The sequence below is a fragment of the Muntiacus reevesi genome, chromosome 1 (assembly GCF_963930625.1).
Source record: "Muntiacus reevesi chromosome 1, mMunRee1.1, whole genome shotgun sequence".
Classification (NCBI taxonomy): Eukaryota; Metazoa; Chordata; class Mammalia; order Artiodactyla; family Cervidae; genus Muntiacus; species Muntiacus reevesi.
In genome coordinates, this window is record NC_089249.1 from 6,439,986 (window position 1) to 6,461,453 (window position 21,468).

Here is a 21,468-nt window from a genome sequence, read left to right on the forward strand (position 1 = left end):
TATCTAGGTTACTTTCTATTTGACTAATACCTGAACCCAATAACATAGGTATAAAAAATTATTTCATCATTTATTTGAAACAATATTGATTCGAAAACCCATTAATGAGTAGAAACTAGTAGATGTTTGTTGAATGAATATTGCACTTTCTTCCACTTGGGAGCCCCAGCTTCACTTCGAAGTAATAGCATTATTTCTATTCTTGTTACTTCCTGGCTGCTGTCCTAACCATTTCAGTTACCCCAATGCCACTCTGCACCCCGCTAGCTCAGCCGAGCTAACAAGATTATCAGGCTGGCTAACTGATTCATGGTCCCTGGTGGCCCTATCCAGAAAAAAGACAAGTGTGAAGAAAAAAAAAAAAAGACAAATATGTATGTCAGCTCTTTAGGTAACAAAGTAAGGATAATCTGAAGCCTTTTAAATTTATTTATTTTTGATTTGGTTTGATTAGAAGTATCAGAAGAAAATGTAGAAAGAATCAGAATGCTCTCCTATTTCCCTTTTCTCCATTCATACCTCCACATGAATCCCAACATGGTACTTGCTGTCTGAGACACTCTGTGCTGTTTTTGGAAGAAGATGAGGTGAGGACAAACGGTGACAGTAATTTACACCCTCTCCCTATTCCTATGTTGCTATCATTCAACCAAATACCGCTGAACACCTTCTTCTGGCTCAGGTAACACACTAGATCCCGAGGAGACACAGATCACACAGTGTCTGTCCTCCTGGGAGATGCAAACAAGTAAAAGTTCACAGGAAAGTGCAATGAGAAGTGTGAGCCTAGAGGAAAGGGCATTTAAATCTGCCTTAGGGTGAGAGGCCACTCTTAGGAAAATTATCCGTTCTACTGGCTGGCAAGCAGAAGATACCAGGAAGTAAACTAAGGTTCTTGGTTTTTACACTCTAAAATCTGTTTAACAATAGTACCCATTTACTGTCAAAGCTGGTTTCTATGTGATAACGCCACAAATATGATTATGCTAACCTCTCCTACTGCTCACCTTACACTTTATATCTGAAGGTCACGGCACTAAAATCTGGCATGAATGTTTTCCAAGGAATCTGGTTATCATGCTGGACTATTTATAATTCAAAAATGGAAGATTTAAAAAAAAACAAGTTAATAGGCACATCCTGGGATGGCCATGGCGCTGGAGGAGTGAATCATCAGAGGAAGAAAGCAGCATTATGCAAGCACGGACTCACGGTAAGAGAACTCAGACTCTAAGGGCTTTCTTCCTGAGCGAGGACTTGTTTTACATACCACGTGGAATGCGCCAGGGGCCTTGACAGGTCTGAAGCCATCAACAGGTATGCACTGGTCAGCATGGCCGTTACAGAAGCAGCTGCCCTTAACAATGAAATCATAGACTGCATAGTGCGTAAAATGCTGAGGCTTTGCATTCAGGTGGTTTCTCTGACAGGGACAAGACTGTCGTTTCAGCAGCTGCACACGGAGGTTGGTGATCTTCAGCTGCTCCTGCACCTTGGCACTGTAAGGGTTCTCATCATTCGGTGGTGACAAAGCTCTGAAAATAACCTGTAAAGAAAAAGAAAACGCGGTGCATATACAGGACCGTGTGCAAACCCTGAAGTCTTTGGCCCCGTGTAGTCCTGCTTTGCTTTATACCTTTCGTCATCTACAAATGATAAGGTAAGAGGGTTTCAGACCTTGATCCCACATGGGGAAGAGCTGCCCTATTATTCCAAGGAACAGATGTGCTGCCTGTTTGGATGCAGAAGTATAAACTTAGTAACAGCAGAAATCTGACTCTTGGGGTAAAGGCAGCCATACAAAGATCTTGGGAGAAGAGCCTTCCAGGCAGGAGCAGCAGCAGTTTAAAGGCCTTTAAGTAGAATCAAGCTTGGCTTATTCAAGGAAGAACAAGAAGATCAGTGTGACCAGGGCCCAGGGGACAAGGGGACAGTGTTTGGAGAGGAGGACAGAGCCCTTGTATGACAGATTATGAATAGAGTGCCCTTTAAAGGCCATGGTAGAGTCATTCTAATTGTAGTGGGAAGCCACTGGAAGGTAATAGGCAGAGAAGTGATGTGATCTGATTTGCATTTCTAAAAAAGGGAACTTACTCTTACTTTTGTGAGGAGGGTAGATTACAAAGAGTAAAGAAGCAAGACCAGTTAGGGAGAGACTGCAAAATAATAAAGATCCAGGCACTTATATTTCTAAATGAGGTATGAACCTTTCAAAGGCTCATCAGTTATTAACTGAGGCCACTTCCACTAGAAATATTTTTGGTCCTCCTTTTCTGGATCCGCCTGGCAAGCTTGTGGCATTTATATATTTGGAATATTTTTGTGTGTTAGTCACTCAGTCATGTTCAACTCTGCAACCCCATGGACTGTAGCCCGCCAGGCTCTTCTGTGCATGGAATTCTCCAGGCAAGAATATTGGAGTGAGTTGCCATTTCCTTCTCCAGGGAATCTTCCCCACCCAGGGACTGAACTCAGGTCTCCTGCATTGCAGGCAGACGCTTTACCATCTGAACTTCTAGGGAAGCCCGAAAGTGAAGTCACTCAGTTGTGTCTGACTCTCTATGATCTCATGGATTGTAGCCTTCCAGGCTCCTCCGTCCATGGGATTTTCCAAGCAAGAATACTGGAGTGGGTTGCCATTTCTTTCTCCAGGGGATCTTCCCAACCCAGGGGTCAGACCCAGGTCTCCCCTCATTGCAGGCAGACTCTTTACCGTCTAAGCCACCAGAGAAGCCACAATATTTTTACTGGTAGTAAATATACAACCCTTTGAGAATGGATCTGATTTCTGAAATTAGTCAAAAGTCATTTAAATCCGAAGAAGGCAATGGCAACCCACTCCAGTGCTCTTGCCTGGAAAATCCCATGGACGGAGGAGCCTGGTAGGCTGCAGTCCATGGGGTCGCTAGGAGTTGGACTCGACTGAGCAACTTCACTTTCACTTTTCACTTTCATGCATTGGAGAAGGAAATGGCAACCCACTCCAGTATTCTTGCCTGGAGAATCCCAGGGACGGGGGAGTCTGGTGGGCTGCCGTCTATGGGGTCGCACAGAGTCGGACAGGACGGAAGCGACTTAGCAGCAGAAGCAGCATTTAAATCCAATGCAGTAAGTAATAAACCTGATTGAGTTAGTTAACAGCACTTTTGGTGAAAAGCAAATATAATTAAGTAATGATTTTTTTTATTGTTTAGGTTGTCGATAGATTCTATAGACAATTTAAGGTGTTAGGAGGGAGGGAGAAAAACCAGAGGGAGGAAGGTTCAAAAGGGAATGTGAAGGAGTCTATACCTTATATGGGGGTAATAACATGGGCCTTGGGGTGGGGTGGTGTAAAATTCTCTAGTGGACCTGTTACTTTGGAGTAGAGACTGGAGGAGAAGGAAATCACTGCCTGTTGAAAACAGTGAATATAAATACAATGTAACATGAAGCATTATTAGAAGGAAGGCAACACTCATGCATGAGTGGCCTCAACACTCATGATGTGTTACACCTCATCATGCAGTTAAACAAAACAGACAAAACCTCAATTAATCTCATTGATTTATATAGTAAGAAACAAGAAGCTCCTTTGAAAAATTCTTAAGCATCTCTTGGCTTTAAAAACAAAATGTCAAAAAATAAAAATAAATAAAAACAAAATGTCAAAACCCTATTTACAAAAAAAACAGAAATATTTTGATAACCACATACAGCCATCCCTTGGTATTCAGGAGGACTGGTTCCAGCACTGCCCCCGCCCCAATACCAAGCTCTGCAAATGCTCGAGTCCCTTAGTTGGTCCTCCAGATCCACAGATATGAAGCCTGTGGATACAGAGAGCTGACTGTAGTATGAAAGAAATTATTAAAAAGTAAGCTTTGGATAAACTCTCATTTAGAGAGAATGTATGTAAAAGTGACTTTCCAGAAAAAAAATTCCTTAAGGAATACTTTATAGAAAAATTTCATTTTACAAATCAATTTTGCATGGAAAATATGAAAAGACAAGACTCTACTGTGTAGGATCAGGTTTTCAGGTCTACTGGTACAGAACTGTCCTCAATGAAATATAACTTAAGGCTAGGTGTTAATTCAATGGACACTAGGCGTCCTCTAGCCAATTCTCCATCCAGCACCCAGAGTGATTCTTCATTAACAGAAATTGGGCCATGTCCCTTGCTTAAATCCATACCCACCCAAAGACCTCCCATTTCTGTCAGAATAAAATACAAAATCCTTATAATGGCCCTGCTTTATTTTTTATCTTAGTGCTATTATTACCTGCACATTATAGTTGTTTAATGTTTTACTAGCAGTCTTCCCAATATAGAATATAAACTTTGGGGGGCGGGGGGGGCGCTGCGCCACAAGGCATACAGAATTTTAGTTCTCTGACCAGGGGTCAAACCCATGCCCCCTGCAGTGGCAGCGTGGAGTCTTAACCACTGGACTGCCAGGGAATTCCAGTTCCCTGGAATGTGAACTTCTTGAGGGGAGTCACTGATGTATCTCAGGACAGTGCCTGGCATAGAACAGGCCTGCTATTCAATAAATTTTTGGTAAATGAATTGATTAATTATAACATTGTTCTCAGCATTCAAATAACAGGTGAGAATTGCAAACAACTTCCTTTCATAGGGTCATAAACAGATTCACATCCTGAATTCATGTGACAGCACCAGAAGGGAACGGGTAAGTTCTATTAAAGCAACAGTCATAAATAATGAATTATTAACCAGTATGTAGCTAATTTTGAACCTGCAAAACTTAAGAAAGCTGTGTCTTAAACAAGTCTGTCCCCTTCATTCACATGTAAGGTGGCAGAAAGCAACACGTTATCAACTAAAATTTTCCAACAAATAATATGTCACCTATTTGGAAGTCAACATAGAACTAATGTCTTTTGAGACTTCCCTAGTGGTCCAGCGGGGAAGACTCGTGCTCCAACGCACGGGGCCTGGGTTCCCTGCCTGGTCAGGGAATAGGATCCCACACGCCGCAACTGAAGTTCTTGCACGTGACAACATGTGCCGCAACTAAGACCAGCCACAGCCAAGTAAATAAATATTTTTTTAAAAGAATGAATGTCTTTTTCTTTGAACAACAGACTAAACAGAACATGATTTTATATTTCCAATCATTAAAAAATTTTTAAAAAGCAGTGACTTCATTGTGAGATTTACATAGGGCTTATTTCCATATGACTCTCAAACACTGGCATTGTTAGACACTTGTGAAGAACTCTTGCTCTAAATAAGATCAGTGACGTGGCTACCTCCCAATTTATTAACCAGTGGTGCAAGGACATGGAAGAGGGTAACCAAGGCTAAGTACTGTGTTCCACTGAAAAGTCTTTGCATACTACCCTGTCACCCACCCATCCTTCTCCTGAACATTGGTGGCCACTGTTTGCTCTCTCTGCTCCTGGCACATTTTCACCCTTGACATTTACCCTAGCTCCCTCCCTCTCCCTCCCCGTGAGAACTGTTCAGCACATGCGAGGCTACAGGAAGATCTGTCAAGGTTTGCAGGAACTCCGAGGCTCTGTGGCTTCCTGAAGCCAGCCTGTGGACGCTGAATGGTGGCTCTGTGCTTGGTGTGCATGACACCCCAGCTGGCACGCTGATATCAGCAGAGAACGGGCACGGTGACCCCCGAGGCTGCGTGCTGGAGAGGAGACAGCAGAGAGTCACAGACACAAAGTGGACGGGAACTTAAACCATGAAATCTTTTTTTCCAGAAAGGCGACGCCTTAATCTGATACCCTGGGAAATGGATCTGCCCTGCACCAGGAAACAAAGAGTGTGCCAATCCAGATGCTTCAAACTTCTGGCAGGTCGCCTTTTGGGTCCCACCCAGTTTTTCTTCAAACGTCCACAGAAGCAGCCTGTATGGCACTGCTAAAATGAAGGAAGGAACAGTGCAGAAGCTCTCCATGTAACATCAGCCTCTGTGTCTTTCTTCCCATCAGGAACTGGGTGTACATAGGGGCCATCGCTGTTCCTCTGTCTGTGATTGCTTCTGAAGATGCACTCCTAACAAGACATCGTTAAAAAGCCAGAGTGGGATGAGGATCCAGCCCATTTCAATGTTTCCAGCTTGTTAGTGATACTGGCCAGGACTTCATGATCTTAGGCTTCCCAGGTGATTCAGATGGTAAAGAATCTGCCTGCAATGCAGGAGACCCTGGTTCGATCCCTGGGTTGGGAAGATCCCCTGGAGAAGGGAATGGCAACCCACTCCAGTATTTTTGCCTGGAGAATTCCACGGACAGAGGAGCCTGGCCAGTTACAGTCCATGGGGTTACAAAGAGTTGACACAACTAAGCGACTAGCACTCATGATCTTCTCTTTTTAACTAAGAAATTTGATTATGTTTTAGTGATTAAACTATGCTTATTACAGAAAAATCTGTCACTCAAAGTGTAGGAAACATTAAAAACCTACAATTTGATCCACCTGGAAGACAGCCAGGGATGCCAACTTGATAATATTTCTCCATGTGAACTTCTATATGTATACATACAGAACATAATGTACAAACTTTGGCTCAACTTAGCAATACCTTGTGAATACTCTTCCAAATCATTAAAAATAACTCTACATCAGTTGTTCTCAAAGTGTGACCTCCTAGACCACTATCATCAGTAACAACCTGGGAACTTGTTCAAAATGCAAATTCTTGGGCCCTACACCAGATTGACAAATCAAAAGCTCTGGAGATGGAGCCCAGCAATTTGTGTTTCAACAAGCCTTCCAGGTGATTTTGAAGCACAATAACATTTGAGAATCACTGCCACATAATTTAAAAACCTGCTTAGCATTCCATTGTGTGAATATGACATAATTTATTCAGCCAGGCTGCTCTCATTAGGCATCTAAATTGTTTCCAGCTTTTCAGTATAACTCATTACAAAGTACAATGTTATAGCTAGAATATGGGCGATTATAATAATATCTTGACACATTTCCAAATGTGAAAATCAAGTTATAGTTTCAAAACCTATCTGAGTTTCTTGAACGAAACATGTACGCTTTCTTACCCAATCTTTGGAATCCACATTTCTCAGGCTTGCCTCACTTCTCTAAGCCTGGAATGCCTCAGACTTTGCCTACGGATCTAGATTCTTGGCTTAGGCTCTGCCATTTCTCATGCCCTACTGAAACAAAGAGATCTTTAAAAAATTCTTAACAGGTTAGAATCACCTATATGTTCCTTCTTTTCTAGAATACTTACAAAAAACTCTCAATAATACTGAGAATTAGTTTTAAAATGGCATTCTATATATTTACATAGCATTCTATTTATACCCAAAAATTTCAACAGAGTACCAACACAGTGTGGACAAAGTAAGAAGTAGAGTAATATTAGGTATATAATAGTCAAGGAATTCTTTCCATTTTAAACTCATAATTTATTCTCTGTTTTATACCTAAAATTGTGTTGCCTGTGTAGAATCATAATACTTCAAGAAACTTAGTTATCACATTAAAAAAACAACAACTTTTTAGCTGCTAGTTTGAGGAATGTTTCGGGTCCAAGCTGACTGGCCATGGACGGGTCCCTCTGGCACTCGTTCCTTCCATGATGGCGTGTTCGCACTAGCACACTGCAATCGCTGATTCCCTTGTCTGTGCCCCACATCAGGCCCTGCTCGGTGGGCACGGACCTTGTGTGTCTGGTGAGCAGTGCGTCCCCCAGCATGTCCCAGTCTTTGGCAAATTGCAGCGTTTCATAATTAAGTTGAATGAATAAATGAATGACTGATTTCTCCAAATAGCATTTTTTAAAAAGGAGAAGCCAAATAGGGAGTAGGGTTTAGAAAAACAAAGAAAGCAAGACGGTCTTACAACAAGTTCTGCACTCCTGATGAGGAGTACGTGAACACACATATTTGTATAAATACCTGTGTAAAAATACAGGTAGTACATTTCAAGGGGTTCCACAGATTATGTCCCTTCAGTAGCACACAAGATCTTTCATGTTCTTCAGAAAACAAATCAGGCAGGCATGAGCAAGGACCCAAACACATACAAATACTAGATATTTCCCATGGTATCTGGTCTAGTTTTTTTTTATCTACCAAAAATAGAAGCTTTAGGATCATAACTGCAATTGTTATTTAATGGTTTTTGAAAACCTAGATAGCTTCATGTTCTCAAAAGAGCTTTTGGTTTCAATGATTTTCTCTGTTTTTCTATTTCGTTTTTGCTTTTATTTAAAAAAAAGTCTTTTAAAATTTATTTTTGGCTGTGCTGGGGCTTCAGTGCTGCTCGGGCTTTTCTCTAGTTGTGGTGAGCAGGGCTCTTCAGTTGGCGTGGCTTCTCTTGCTGTGAAGCATGGGCTCCAGGTTGGGCAGGTTTCAGGAGCTGCAGCACACGGGCTCAATAGTTTCGGTGCTTGGGCTTAGGTGCTCCGAGGCAGGTGGGATCTTTCCAGATCAGGGATCCAACCCATACCTTCTGCACTGGCAGGTGGATACTTTACCACTGAACCACCAGGGAATGAATCCCCTTACCTTTGCTTTTATGTTTATCACTTTCTTCTGCTTCCTTTGGATTTCATTTTCTTTTACTAGTTTCTTGATAGAACTGTAGATCATTGTTTTGAGACCTTTTCCCCTAAGTGCTTCTTTAGTTGCAGCTCATAAATTTTTCTGTGCAGTATTTTCATTTATAATTCAGCAGAAATGTTTTATAATTTTTCCTTCTATGTCTTCTTTGACCCATGGGTTATTCAAAAATGTGTAATTTCCAAATATTTGGGGATTTTTTCAGATACCTTCCTATTATTGAATTCTAAGTAATTCCTTTGTGATCAGAGAATAAACTTTGTATGATTTGAATATTTTTATATTTCTTGGCACATGTCTTATGACCCAGTATATGACTTATCTTGATAAATGCCTTTGAAAAGATTTACATTCTACTGTTGTTGGTGAAGTGTTACATAAATGTTAATTACATCAAGTTGGTTGATAATGTAATTCAAATCATCTATATTCTTTTCCCTACTTGTTATATCATGATTTTCTCTACTTATTATATCAATTCAGTGAGAAATTTGTTGAAATCTCCAACTATAATGAGCAGTTTATCTATTCCTTTTTGCAGTTTTTGCCACATTCATTTTGAAAGCTTTTTATTAGGTGCATAAACATTTAGGGTTGTTATGTTCTTTTGATGAACTGGCTCCGTAATCAGCATGAAATGTCCCTCTTTATCCCTGGCAATAGTCTTCGATCTGAAACTTACCTTGTCTGATGATAATACAGCCACTATTAGAAGCTTTTGGTTAGTCTCAACACTTATCTTTTTCCACACTTCTCCCTTTAAATTATTTACATCTTAATATTTATAATGGGTTTCTTATAAGTAGCATGATTGTGTCTTCTAAGAACTTTTATTCAATCTCATAATCTCTGCCTTTAACTGGAGTGTCTAAGCCTTTTAAATATAATATGATACACGTCATGTTTAATCTACCATCGTGGTTTTTGGTTTATATTCTGTCCCCCTTCTTTTTCTATTCTCCATTAGATTGAACATTTTAGGGTCCTTTATATTTTCACTGTTATTAGTTATAACTCTTTTTAAAAAAACAGTAATTGCCTTAGGGTTTATAGTATCCATCTCTAACTTAGCACAGCCTACCTTTAAGTATATTTACTACCTCACCAACAGTGTAAGAAACTTGTAATAGTGTACTCACTTTCCTCCCCTCAACCTGCGTCACTGTCATTTTAAACTGTCATGCATTTTAAACTCCACCACATGTTGTTAATACTTTTCCTATAAAAAGTCAATTATCTTTTAAAGAGATTTTAAAAATAAGAAAAAGGTATTTTACACGTAGCCACCTATTTTCCCTTTTTGATGACCTTCATTCCTCTACATAGATCTAGACATCCTTCTGCTTGAAGGATTTCTTTTTAAAATTTCCTGTAGCACAGGTCTGCTGATTGCCTTTTCATGCCTGAAAAATTCTATTTCTTCTTTTTTTTTTTTTTTGAAAGATATTTTTTCTGGGTATAGAAGTCTAGGTTAACTTTTTTTTTTTCCTGTCAGTACTTTCAGGATTCTGCTCAACTATCTTTTGGCTTGCATTGTTTCTGCACAAAAGCTGTCCTTCTTGTATTTGTTTCTTTGTACAGACTGTGTTATTTTTTTGTCCCCCTCTGGCTGCTTTTAAGTTTCTCTCTTTGCTGTTGGTTGTTAGACTATTTGATTATGATGTGCCCTGGGGCAGTTTTCTCCCAGTTCATGTGTCTAAGGTTTGTTACACTTGTTTGTTTAAGGTTTGTTGGATCTATGGATTTATAGTACAATCAAATTTAGAAAAACTTCATCCATTATTCCTTAAATTCTTTTCTGTTCCTCTCCTCTCTTTCATGGATACCAACTTATACATGTACTACTGCTCACTGATTTATTTTTTTAATTGCTGATTTATTTATTTTTCTGCCTTCTGAAGTTGTTCCACAGCTCACTGGTTCATTTATTTAAACTGATGATTTATTTATTTATCTGCCTTTTTTCTCCCTGTGTTTCATACTGGACCATTGCTACTGCTATGTACTGAATTTCACAAATCTACTCATCTGTAGTGTCTGATCTACTAATCCCATTCCATGTATTTTTCATCTGAGACATTGTATTTTTCAACAGTGGATGTTGAATTGGGATTTCTGCCACATTTTCCATGCTCCACTTAACATGGTCAGTCTTTCCTCTACATTCTTAAACATAAGGAATATAGTTATAACTGTATTAATATCCATGACTACCACCCCTATCATTCATTTGTGTCACTTCTGGATCTATTTCTGTTTACTTTTCTACTCATCATAGGTTGCATTTTCCTCCTTTTTTGCATGGCTTCATTAACTGCAAGACATTGTGATTTTTAGCTTATTGATGGCTGGGATTTTTTTTTTTATTCCTGAGCTCTTGTCTGGGGTGCAATTACTTGGAAATAACTTGAAGTTTAAATAGCTTTTAAGTTTTGTTATGTGGGACCACTACATTTTTTAGTATCAGGCTAGTTCTGTCCTTTCACTCAGGCAATACCCTTCTAATTACGCATTACAAGGTTGAATTATAAAGTCTTCCACTGTGGCTGACTAATCCTGGTCCTGTGTGATCTCTAAGGATTTGTTCCCTCTGTCCTTTAAGATGGTTCTTTCTCTGGCCTCAAGTAGGTTTCTTAAACACATGTGTTGATTGGTACTCTGCTGAAGACTTGAGGGGGACCATTTGTAGATCCCTGGAAGTCTCCCCCCATGCAGCTGTTTTTGTTTTTTTGTTTTTTTCTGGTGCTCCACTCTGCAAACTCTAGCCACCTTTGTCTTCTCAGATTCTCAGCTGTTTAATTCAGGAAATCTATTACGCTTCTCCTCAGTTGCTCTTCCCTGTGTCCCAGCCTGGAAACTCTAGGCAATAAGCTAGGGCAATCATAGAGTTCACCTCATTTGCTACTGCTCTCTTCAGGGATCACTGGGATGTCCAATACCATCAGGGATCTGCTGCTTGATGTCCAATACCTGAAAACATTTGTTTCATATATTTTGTCCATTTTTTTAGTGGTTTCAGGCAGCAGGATTAGTCTGATTCTTGTCATTACATCTTAGCTGTGAGCTGAGGTCTAAAGAACCAAGAGAGTTTAATTGTATAAAATATAATTTAAAAAATGGTAATTGAACTAAGTCCTTAGTTTTGTATAAAGCTATCATGGAAATATATTGACATTTCATAATAAAGCTAAAAGTGTGGGAACCACACTTGGAAAATTTAGTAGATAAAAAGGCTTGAAAAACAAATTAGTTTTTTTATTGGGCATATCAAACTAAGAAATATGAATAATAATTGAAAACAGAAGCATCTGAACTTTGTAAGTTTATTCAGTAATTCTGTTTTGGTAATTTGTATATTTTAATAAATAGGAAAATCCTCATTATAACATTCTTTACAGTTTCTGTGACTTATTATAATCTTCTACTTTATATTTTTAAGTTTATATCATGCTTTGATGCATCTTTGTGTTCCCATCTAATACTGTCTGATAGATTAATAATACTATTGAAAGAGTGTGTTAATTAGAATCATGTTAAGACAGGCTTAAATTTTCTGATTTAAGAATAATATAGATATAATAAAATTTTGTTTATATAATGTGAATTTTATTCATAAGAGAACATACTAAGCACATAGGACTTCAGAAGAAAGTTTATCATCTTAAAAATATCTTAGTTGTTTGTCTTATACTACTTAAAAATTTTACTTTATTAAAAAAAGGATTTACTATAATCAATATTAAAATGCTTTCTGAGTGCCAAATTTGAATAATGTATTTTCAGTAATAAATTTACACCAACTGCAAGGATGACAACACACTTAGAAAGGGAATCCCTGGTACTTTTGCCAAACATAATCTAATAAAAAGATAAAAAACCTCTACCGTAAAAACTAACTATATATATTAGAAAAATAATCACACTTCTTCCCAACGCTACAGCATGACATCTGTACTGAGAGATATTTCCAATTGCATTCTAAAGCGTTTGTTTCATGTGTTTGCTTCAAGTTGTTTGTTTCATGATTGCTGCTGCTGCTAAGTCGCTTCAGCCGTGCCCGACTCTGTGCAACCCCACAGAAGGCAGCCCACCAGGCTCCCCCGTTCCTAGGAGTCTCCAGGCAAGAACACTGGAGTGGGTTGCCATTTCCTCATGTTTACTAGTTCTTTACAAATAGTATCTGGTTAATTCATTTGAATCTCATTACTACACATTGACAGCTGTTCCGTTTATTGCTAGGTTGATGACACATCTTAAGATCCAAACATAGAAACTAATATATCTGTCTTCATTTCTACTGTTCCTCAAGCTATCTTAAGATTGCAAACTCTCCTACTTAAAAAGTTCCTAGAATTTAGTGGGATTCACACACTCTAGTTTTGTATTGTCACCACACAAACAAGGAAGGCTTTATGTCACCTGGCTTCTGAAACTAGTTGCTGGCACCATGTAAGCTGACATTTTAGGAATCTGAGATGGAAAGCTGAAAGATTCTTTGAGTACCTGTACCCCAATATATTTTTGAAACCAGCTCTCTGTTGTCCTGGGTAGGTAATCTTTGGGAAAGTATGTGCAGTTTCAGGCCTCTTAAGGGTTGCAGTGAGTGGAGTTCTGGTTTCATGGGGAGAGAAGGCTGGACAAGGAGCAGACAGCATAATTAACAGGTGGGCGTCTGCGGCAGAGCAGCTGGTTGGGTTAATTTTAGAACATTTGTCCTTGACTGTGCCACTTTAAGTGGAGCACCTACTTGTCTTAGAGAAGTGTGTCTGTCTTTGGGCAGTGCCAAAATCTTTTGCTTATACTCTGGAGCATTAAGCACCCTGTTTCATCAGATAGCCCACCTTTTAAAGTGGGAGGTTTTATCTACTAAACTAGTTCTTCTAAGATAGGACAATATAACCTAATAAACCTCTCAGTGGAGCAAGCTGAGGAATGCAGTGCACTCAAGTGACTTACTTGTACGATAATAACCTCGATTTGTAAGTACACAAAAGCCTCTTTGCATGTTTCAAGGACATATTTACAGTTTTAAAATGATGAAAAGGCAGCTTCTTAGATATCTTCAGGGGGAAGGGAAATGACAGAACTGCAAGGAGAAACAAGAAACAAGACAGAAGATCAAAATAAAAATAAAGACTGGAGCTAAAAATAAATTTTAAAACATTCTCCAATATATTTGGAATGCTGGCTTTTCCTTTGCCCTCAGTAGTTGGAGTCTTGGGATCTGAGTGTCAGGAGAGTCCTTAGCAACTGATGATCTAGTCTGACTAGAGGGAACTGAGGGGCAGACTGCTTAAAGTGATTTGCCAAAGGTCAGTAAACAGGTTTGTGACCAAGCTAAAACTAGCACCCGGTTTCCTGATTCCAGTCTCAGGAGTTTTCCAATATACCCCACTTTATACTTGTTTGGCAGCCAGCCATTCCTGAATTAAAGTTAAATTTAACATGCAGGATTAAGGAGAATTTTATATGTGATTTATCCTACTTCCCACTTCTCATCCCCATAATGGATGGGACTAACTGCGCCACCTCTTTATTAATGGATGTGACTAACTGTACCCTTCAAAAAAGTAACAATACTTACTCCTGTTTGGCTCACAGGGATGCAGAGATTTTTAAAAAGATATCAGATATAGAAACATTTTGAAAAATCACTGCTCTTTATAAATAAATTGATTGGTGAGTAGCTTCTTATTAGAGGCCTGCCTTGTTTCTGCCCATCTCCCTTCTTTGGGACCCAGCAGCCCAGCGGCTAGGGTTCATGACAGGCCCTTCAGACGAGGGCTGTGTGTCAACCTGAGTAACTTCCCAGTCTTTCCCTCTGTTTCCTGGCAGCATGGTCAGTCTACAGTCGGGAATACCCTCTGCTCACCTTGGGCCATCGATGCCTTCCGTTTGCCTCACCTATGCAGGAAATTGCATGCATGACCTCTCTGCTTTCACTGCCTGTCCCTTCCAACTCCTGCTCCCTCTTTGTCCTCAGTTTTGTATACTCCAATCATACTGAACTCCTTTCTGTTCCTAGAGAGCTCCATGGTCTCTCTCCCTTCCCCTTCCCAGATTTGGCCCATAAAATTTCACTGCCTGGAATTCTTTTCACATTTTTTTGCCATCATCACCCACAGCTTGACTCCCCTCCCTTCCTTGGCCAACTCATTACCTATATTTTAGGTGTCATCTTAGGTGTCTTTCTTCTGTAAGTTTAGATGAGATGTTCTCATATGCTACTTCAAGCACCTGTTAGTTCTTGCAGACTTCACGCTACTGTGTCTATTTTAATTGCTTATATTACTCTCTAGGCCGTGAGCCCCATGAGTGCAGAGGGCCTTCTTTGCTTCTCACCAGTATATAGCCAATGCCTGCCACATATAAGTCGCTCAGTCATGTCAGACTCTTTCTGACCCCATGGACTATAGCCTGCCAGGCACTGCTGCCCATGGAATTCTCCAGGCAAGAACACTGGAGTGATAACCATTTCCTTCTCCAGGGGACCTTCCCGACCCAGGGATCGAACCCAGATCTCCTATGTTGTAGGCATTTTATTTACCATTTGAGCCACCAGGGTCCCAAGAGTTAACACATATTTTTGGAAAGATGATACTCATGCTTAATAATAATTCACATGTCATACACTGCTTTCACCTTTATTTACCTCATTTCATCCTTGCAGTAACTCTATGGTTGGTATTATTCATTGCCATTTTTCAGACATAGAAATTGAGGTGTTAGTTGACATGTCCAAATTCACATAGCTAGAAGTGGCAGAGCCAGTATTTGAACCCAGGTTGTTGGAGTCCAAGTTCAGTGTTATTACTATTACATTACAACAAACTTTGTTTGGTTATAGAATAAATAAAAGTCTTAAGTAGGTGACCAAGGGAGAGACATAATTGGAGCTTCTCTACAGAAGAATAAATCTGGCAAAGAGAAGAGTCTGAACCATGGTGAAGGCAGTGGGGAAAGGGTAGGGTAGACAACCCATAGATAAGAGGCAAAAAAAAAATGAATATTAGAAAAAAACTAAGAACTAAAGGCTAAGCTTTAGGAGTCACTCAGAGTTAAAGGCAGAAGAAAGGAGATGAGCCAGAAATAATACAAAAGAAGGGTCAGTGAGCAATGCATGAAAATATTAAAAATTCATTTTTCTAGAAGCCAAAGGAAGTGAGAATGCTAAGAAAGAAAACTAGCTACTAGTGGTGAGTTGAGCACAAGAGGCAAGAAAGAAGACTGAGAAAAAAGGGTCGGGGTGGCTGGCTGACAGAGGACTTCTGAGAGCCTAGACGGAATAAGGGACGGTTTCTAAAAATTTCAAGAAAGAATAAGGGACAAAGAAGTGGAAGCAAAAAAGAAGTGACTGAAGAATTTTGGTAGCTTGTTTATTCATTAATCAGTTGATAGACATTTGGGTTGTTTACAGATTTTGAATAAAAGTGCTATGACATTCACACAGAAGTCATTGTGAGAACCTAAGTCACTTTCCCTGGGTATTTAGAAGAGGAAGTCCTAGGTGGTGTGATAAGAGTGTGTTTAATTTTATTGGGAACTGCAAGTCTGTTTTCTAAGGTAATTATACGATTTTCCATTTCTCCTAGCAACATATGATGAAACTTTTAGTAGCTACACATTCTCACCAACACTTGGTATTGTCAGTCTTCTTAATTTTAGCCTTGATAGTGAATATGAATAGTCTCTCACTGTGGTTTTAATGTACATTTCTCTGCTGACTAATGGTGTTGGGCATCTTTTCATGTGTTTATTTGACATACATCTTCTTTGGTGAAGTATCTTTTCAAATCTCTTGCCCATTTTTATTCTTGTTGTTTTTCTTCTTGTAGAGTTGAGCTCTATATATATTCTGATATATAATATGTATGTGGTAAAAAATCCGCCTGCCAATGCAGGATACATGGCTTGATCCTTGGGTGGGGAAGATCCCCTTGAGAAGGCAATGGCAACCCACTCCAGTATTCTTGCCTGGGAAATCCCATGGACAAAGGAGATTGGCGGGCTACAGTCCGTGGGGTCACAGAGTCAGACACGACTGAGCATGCATGCACGCATATTCAGATATATTACTGACAAGTATTTTTTCCCAGTCTGTGGTTTGTCTCTTCACTTTCTTAATAGTATCTTAAAAGCAAAAAATTTTAATTTTATGAAATTGAACTGTGGTGTTGGAGAAGACTCTTGAGAGTCCCTTGGACTGCAAGGAGATCCAACCAGTCCATCCTAAAGATCAGTCCTGTGTGTTCATCGGAAGGTCTGATGTTGAAGCTGAAACTCCAATAGTTTGGCCACCTGATGCGAAGAGCTGACTCATTTGAAAAGACCCTGATGCTCAGAAAGACTGAAGGCAGGAGGAGAAGGGGACGACAGAGGATGAGATGGCTGGATGGCATCACCGACTCAATGCACATGAGTTTGAGTAAACTCTGGGAGTTGGTGATGGACAGGGAGGCCTGGCGTGCTGCAGTCCATGGGGTCGCAAAGAGTCAGACATGACTGAGTGACTGAACTGAACTGAATGAAATTGAATTATCAATATTTTCATTTTATGCTTTGTGTTTTTTATGTCACACCTAAAAAATTTTTGTGTAACTCGAGCTTATAAATATTTTCTCCTATGTTTTCTTCTAGAAGTTTTATAGTTTTAGATCTTACATTTAGGTATACAGTCCATTTCAGGTTAATTTTCTCTATGGTGTGAACTAAGTGTTGAGAACTAAGTTGTGTTCTCTTTTTCCTTTTTGTTTCTTTCTTCTTCTCCTTCTTTCTTTTTGCATGTGGATATCCAACTACTCCAGCACTGCTTGTTGAAACACTACCTTTTCTTTATTGCATCACCTTGATAACTTTGGTATGTAGTTTTCTTTGTTTCTTTTGCTTGAAGTTTACTGATATTATTAGATCTGTGGATTTATAGTTCCCATCAAGTTAGAAAAGATTTGCCTGTTATTCCTTAAAATAATGTATTTTGGTCCTCTGCTCCTCCTGTTTAAAAAATATTATCTATTCATTAAATTTTTTAGTCATACTGCACAGCATGCAGGATAGATCCCCAACCAGGGATTGGACCCATGCCCCATGCAGTGGAAGCACAGTCTTAACCACTGGACCACCATGGAAGTCCCTGCTTCTCCTTTTAGACTCCAGCTATATGAATGTAGATCACTCAGTATTGTCACACAGCTCACTAACACTCTTTTCAATCAATTCTCTTTTTTCTCTATGCCTCATTAATTTATAGTTTTCACTGCTATGCTCTCGGGTTCACCAGTCTTTTCTTCTGCCCTCTCCAATCTACTGTTAATCCTTTACAGTGTATTTCCACTTCCGATATTGCATTTTTCATCTTTAGAAGCTCCATTTGGATCTTCTTTATATCTTCTATCTCTGTATTCAATGTGTTTTGTGTATTCAGTGTCTCAAACATATGGAGTATATTTATAAGGGTTGCTTTAATGCCTTTGTCTGCTCATTCTATCAGCTGTGTCATTTCTGGGTGTGTTTCTATTAACTGATTTTTCTTCTAGTCAGGAGTTATTTTCCCATGATTGTTAAATGCTTTTTTATTTTTTAAAAACTTTCTATTGGAGTACAGTTTATTTACACTGCTGTGTTGCCTTCTGCTGTACAGCAAAGTGAATCAGTCAAACATACACATACACTCTTTACTCTTTTCTCCTTTGGGGGGAGCAGCACTTCCCCGGTGGCTCAGATGGTAAAGCGTCTGCCTGCAATGTGGGAGACCCAGGTTCAATCCCTGGGTTGGGAAGACCCCCTGGAGAAGGAAATGGCAACCCACTCCAGTACTCTTGCCTGGAGAATTCCATGGACAGAGGAGCCTGGTAGGCTACAGTCCATGGGGTTGCAAAGAGTCGGACACGACTGAGTGACTTCACTTATACTCTTTTTTATTTTTTTCCCATGTGGGTCATTACAGAGTATGGAGAAGAGCTCCCTGTGCTATACAGGAGCTCCCTATTAGTTATCTACTTTATATATATGAGTGTGTCGTGTTTGTCAGGTGGATTTATTCTTGGCTGTGCTGCGTCTTCGTTGCTGCACAGGCTTTTCTCTACTTGCAGTGAGCAGGGCCGACTCTCTAGCCGGGGTGCAGGCTTCCCACTGCGGAGGCTTCTCTTGTTGCAGAGCATGGACTCTAGGCCGTCAGTAGTTGCAGCACGTGGGTTCAGTTGTTGTGGCACAGGGGCTTAGCTGGGCTGCAGCATGTCAGATCTTCCTAGATCAGGAGGTGAACCCATGTCTCCTGCATTGGCAGGATTCTTTACCAATGAGCCACCTGGGAAGCCCAAGTTTGTTCATCTAAACTTTATGCTGTTGGTTGCTGGATTTTGATGTTCTTTTCTAAGAATGGTTAGACTTTGTTCTGCAGTCAATTTACTTGAGGTCAATTTAATCTTTTTAAAAATGAAAACTTAGTTGCTCAGTCATGTCCAACTCTTTGCGACCCTGTGGACTGTAGCCCGCCAGGCTCCTCTCTCAATGGAATTCTCCAAGCAAGAATACTGGAGTGGGTAGTCTTTCCCTTTTCCAGGGTATCTTCCCAACCCAAGGATCAAACCTGGGTATCCTGAATTGCATGCAGATTATTTACTCTCTAAGCCACCAGGGAAGCCCAATCTTTTTGAGGTTTATTTTAATTTTTGTTAGGGTGAATCCAGTCTAGTCTTTATTCTCAAGCTAATTTAGCCCCACTATTAAGGCCATCTGAGAACCCTTCCCGGTGCCTGTGAATTATGAGGTCTTTCCACTTTGGATGGTAGGACCATAAATTATTCTGAGCCTTGGGTGAATACTAGGAATTGTGCAGCTAGCCTCTACATTCTACTGCTTCTTTCTCTACTCTCATAGAGTTTTAGTTCACACATAAGCAGCTCAGTATTCAGCCAAAAATTTGAGGGAACCTTTGGACAGATCTCTGGACTTCTCCATGCAGCTTCCTCTCCTTCAGGGTTCTTCCTCACAAACTGTAGCTGTCTTGGCCTCCTTGAGCACTGATCTCCTGAAGTCAGTGAGATCGCTGGACTTCAGGTTCCCCTTCACCATGCCTTAGAAATGCCCTATCAGTAAGCTGGACAGTCACAGGGCTTGTCATGTTTTGTTTCCCCTCTCAGAAATCAGTTTTATGCTGCCTATCAGCCAATGTCTGAAATAATTGTACTGCATACTTTTTTCCTGGTTTTCTAGCTTTTTAATGTAGGGAGGTAATTCCTACAGCAGCTAATTCTTCACAAGCAGAAGCAGAAATTCCATTTCAAATTGCTAATTTTTAAGATGCTGTAGGACTTCCGAGGTGGTACTAGTGGTAAAGAACCTACCTGTTAATGCAGGAGATGCAAGACATGCAGGTTTGATCCCTGGGTCAGGAAGATCCCCTGGAGGAGGGAATGGCAAACTGCCTGGAGAATTCCATGGGGTCACAAAGAGTTGGACACAACTGAAGTGACTTAGCACATACACATACACAAGATGTAACTTCTGGAGTGTCAGAAGTAAGAGAAAGGGAAAGCCTATGTGATTTAATACTTAAATGTAATTATTCCTTCTTTCTTATTTCTTCCCTACGCATATCCCTTTCCCTCCCTAAAAGATAGAGGATTCTACTTGAGATTTTTCCCTTGAGCAAATGAAACTTGCAAATGAAATTGCTTTATATAACTTGTTGTATTTGGAGGTGTACTCAGTATTTAAGAAGCAGAAACCATAGTGTTGCAGATACTTTTTTTTTCAAAGTAGATGGTATTACAATAGCTCTGGGTTGCTATTTCACTTACTGAATAAACAGTTCCTAGGATTTCACTTTGGCCCTGCTATCATTCAGCATGATCAGAACAAAGCTATTTACAGTCTTATATGCCTCCTCAGTCACTTAATTGTAATATCAAGTACTTTAACACAAAATGTAAAATTGTGCACGTGGCAAAAGTGAATTTTCCTGCATCACAGTAATGGAGCTATCCCTTTAAATGAAGTGACCTAAGAGGCATCCTTGAATCTCCAGTGTACTTGAAAAACATAGCCACATTTTAAAAAGATAAACCATGAACACTCAGTTATTAATGTCCAGAAGAACTCTCTATTAGAAGTCTATAATAAAAGTCTACTATACCTACATTTCTATAAATACATCCTCCTCTTTAAGAGTAAGACAACTCTTAAACACTAACAGGACCAAATGCCAGTAAAACGGTCCACTGTAGCAAAAATTTTCAGCCATTTTTTCATGTTAAAGGCTTTAAAATTTTTATTCCTCTTTGTTTATCCCCTCAATTAACCTTCCTTATAAAAATGCATATATGCATATAAGTTAAAAATAAACACTTTCCCTAACTGGCTACCATAGAAAACCACAGTCAGCAATTAGTTTGACTTTAAAACTAGCTTTCTTGTTGAACATTTGTGTGCCTATTGGAGGTTTTCCATAATGCAAACCTTTGCTAGGTTGTACTTTCAACTCTTCATTCAAGAGACTTAATCAGGAGCAGCCAAAATGTCCTGCTTAGGGTTTAAAACATATATCAAACTTTAAACACTGTTACTCTGGTGGGGAGATCCTGGCTACCAAACAAATAGACTTCAAAGGGACTCCCTGGGTTTCCCTAAGCCACAGACAAATATTTGCTATTACTGCGGTAATAGATAGCATAGGGTCACTTTGTCCTTCACCTGCAGGAGATCTTGAAGATGGCTGTTGATTGCCACAGTGAAGTTTTCCCAGTAGAGATGAATCTAATATACCTTTTTCCATTAAGTTCTAGTCTGACATACAGTGACTAGTTGCAAGAGATTAAGGAATAGAGCTGAGAACTGAAATAGAAGGATAAATTTGCAGAAATAAAAGCCAATGAACTGGCTTAAAGATAAAAAAGATATTATTTTCTCTACTTC

The 21,468-nt window shown here is 39.6% G+C and overlaps 1 protein-coding gene across 4 annotated transcripts in view; it reads right to left on the reverse strand.

Moving 5' to 3' along the window:
- The window catches only part of NTN4 (netrin 4), a 122,954-nt gene that overhangs the window by 74,432 nt on the left and 27,054 nt on the right, over positions 1–21,468 (reverse strand). For all 4 annotated transcript variants that reach the window (XM_065937126.1, XM_065937121.1, XM_065937118.1 and 1 more), the window contains exon 3: positions 1,271–1,546. In XM_065937126.1, coding sequence (XP_065793198.1) covers positions 1,271–1,546 — 276 coding nt within the window. The remainder of the gene's footprint in view (positions 1–1,270; positions 1,547–21,468) is intronic.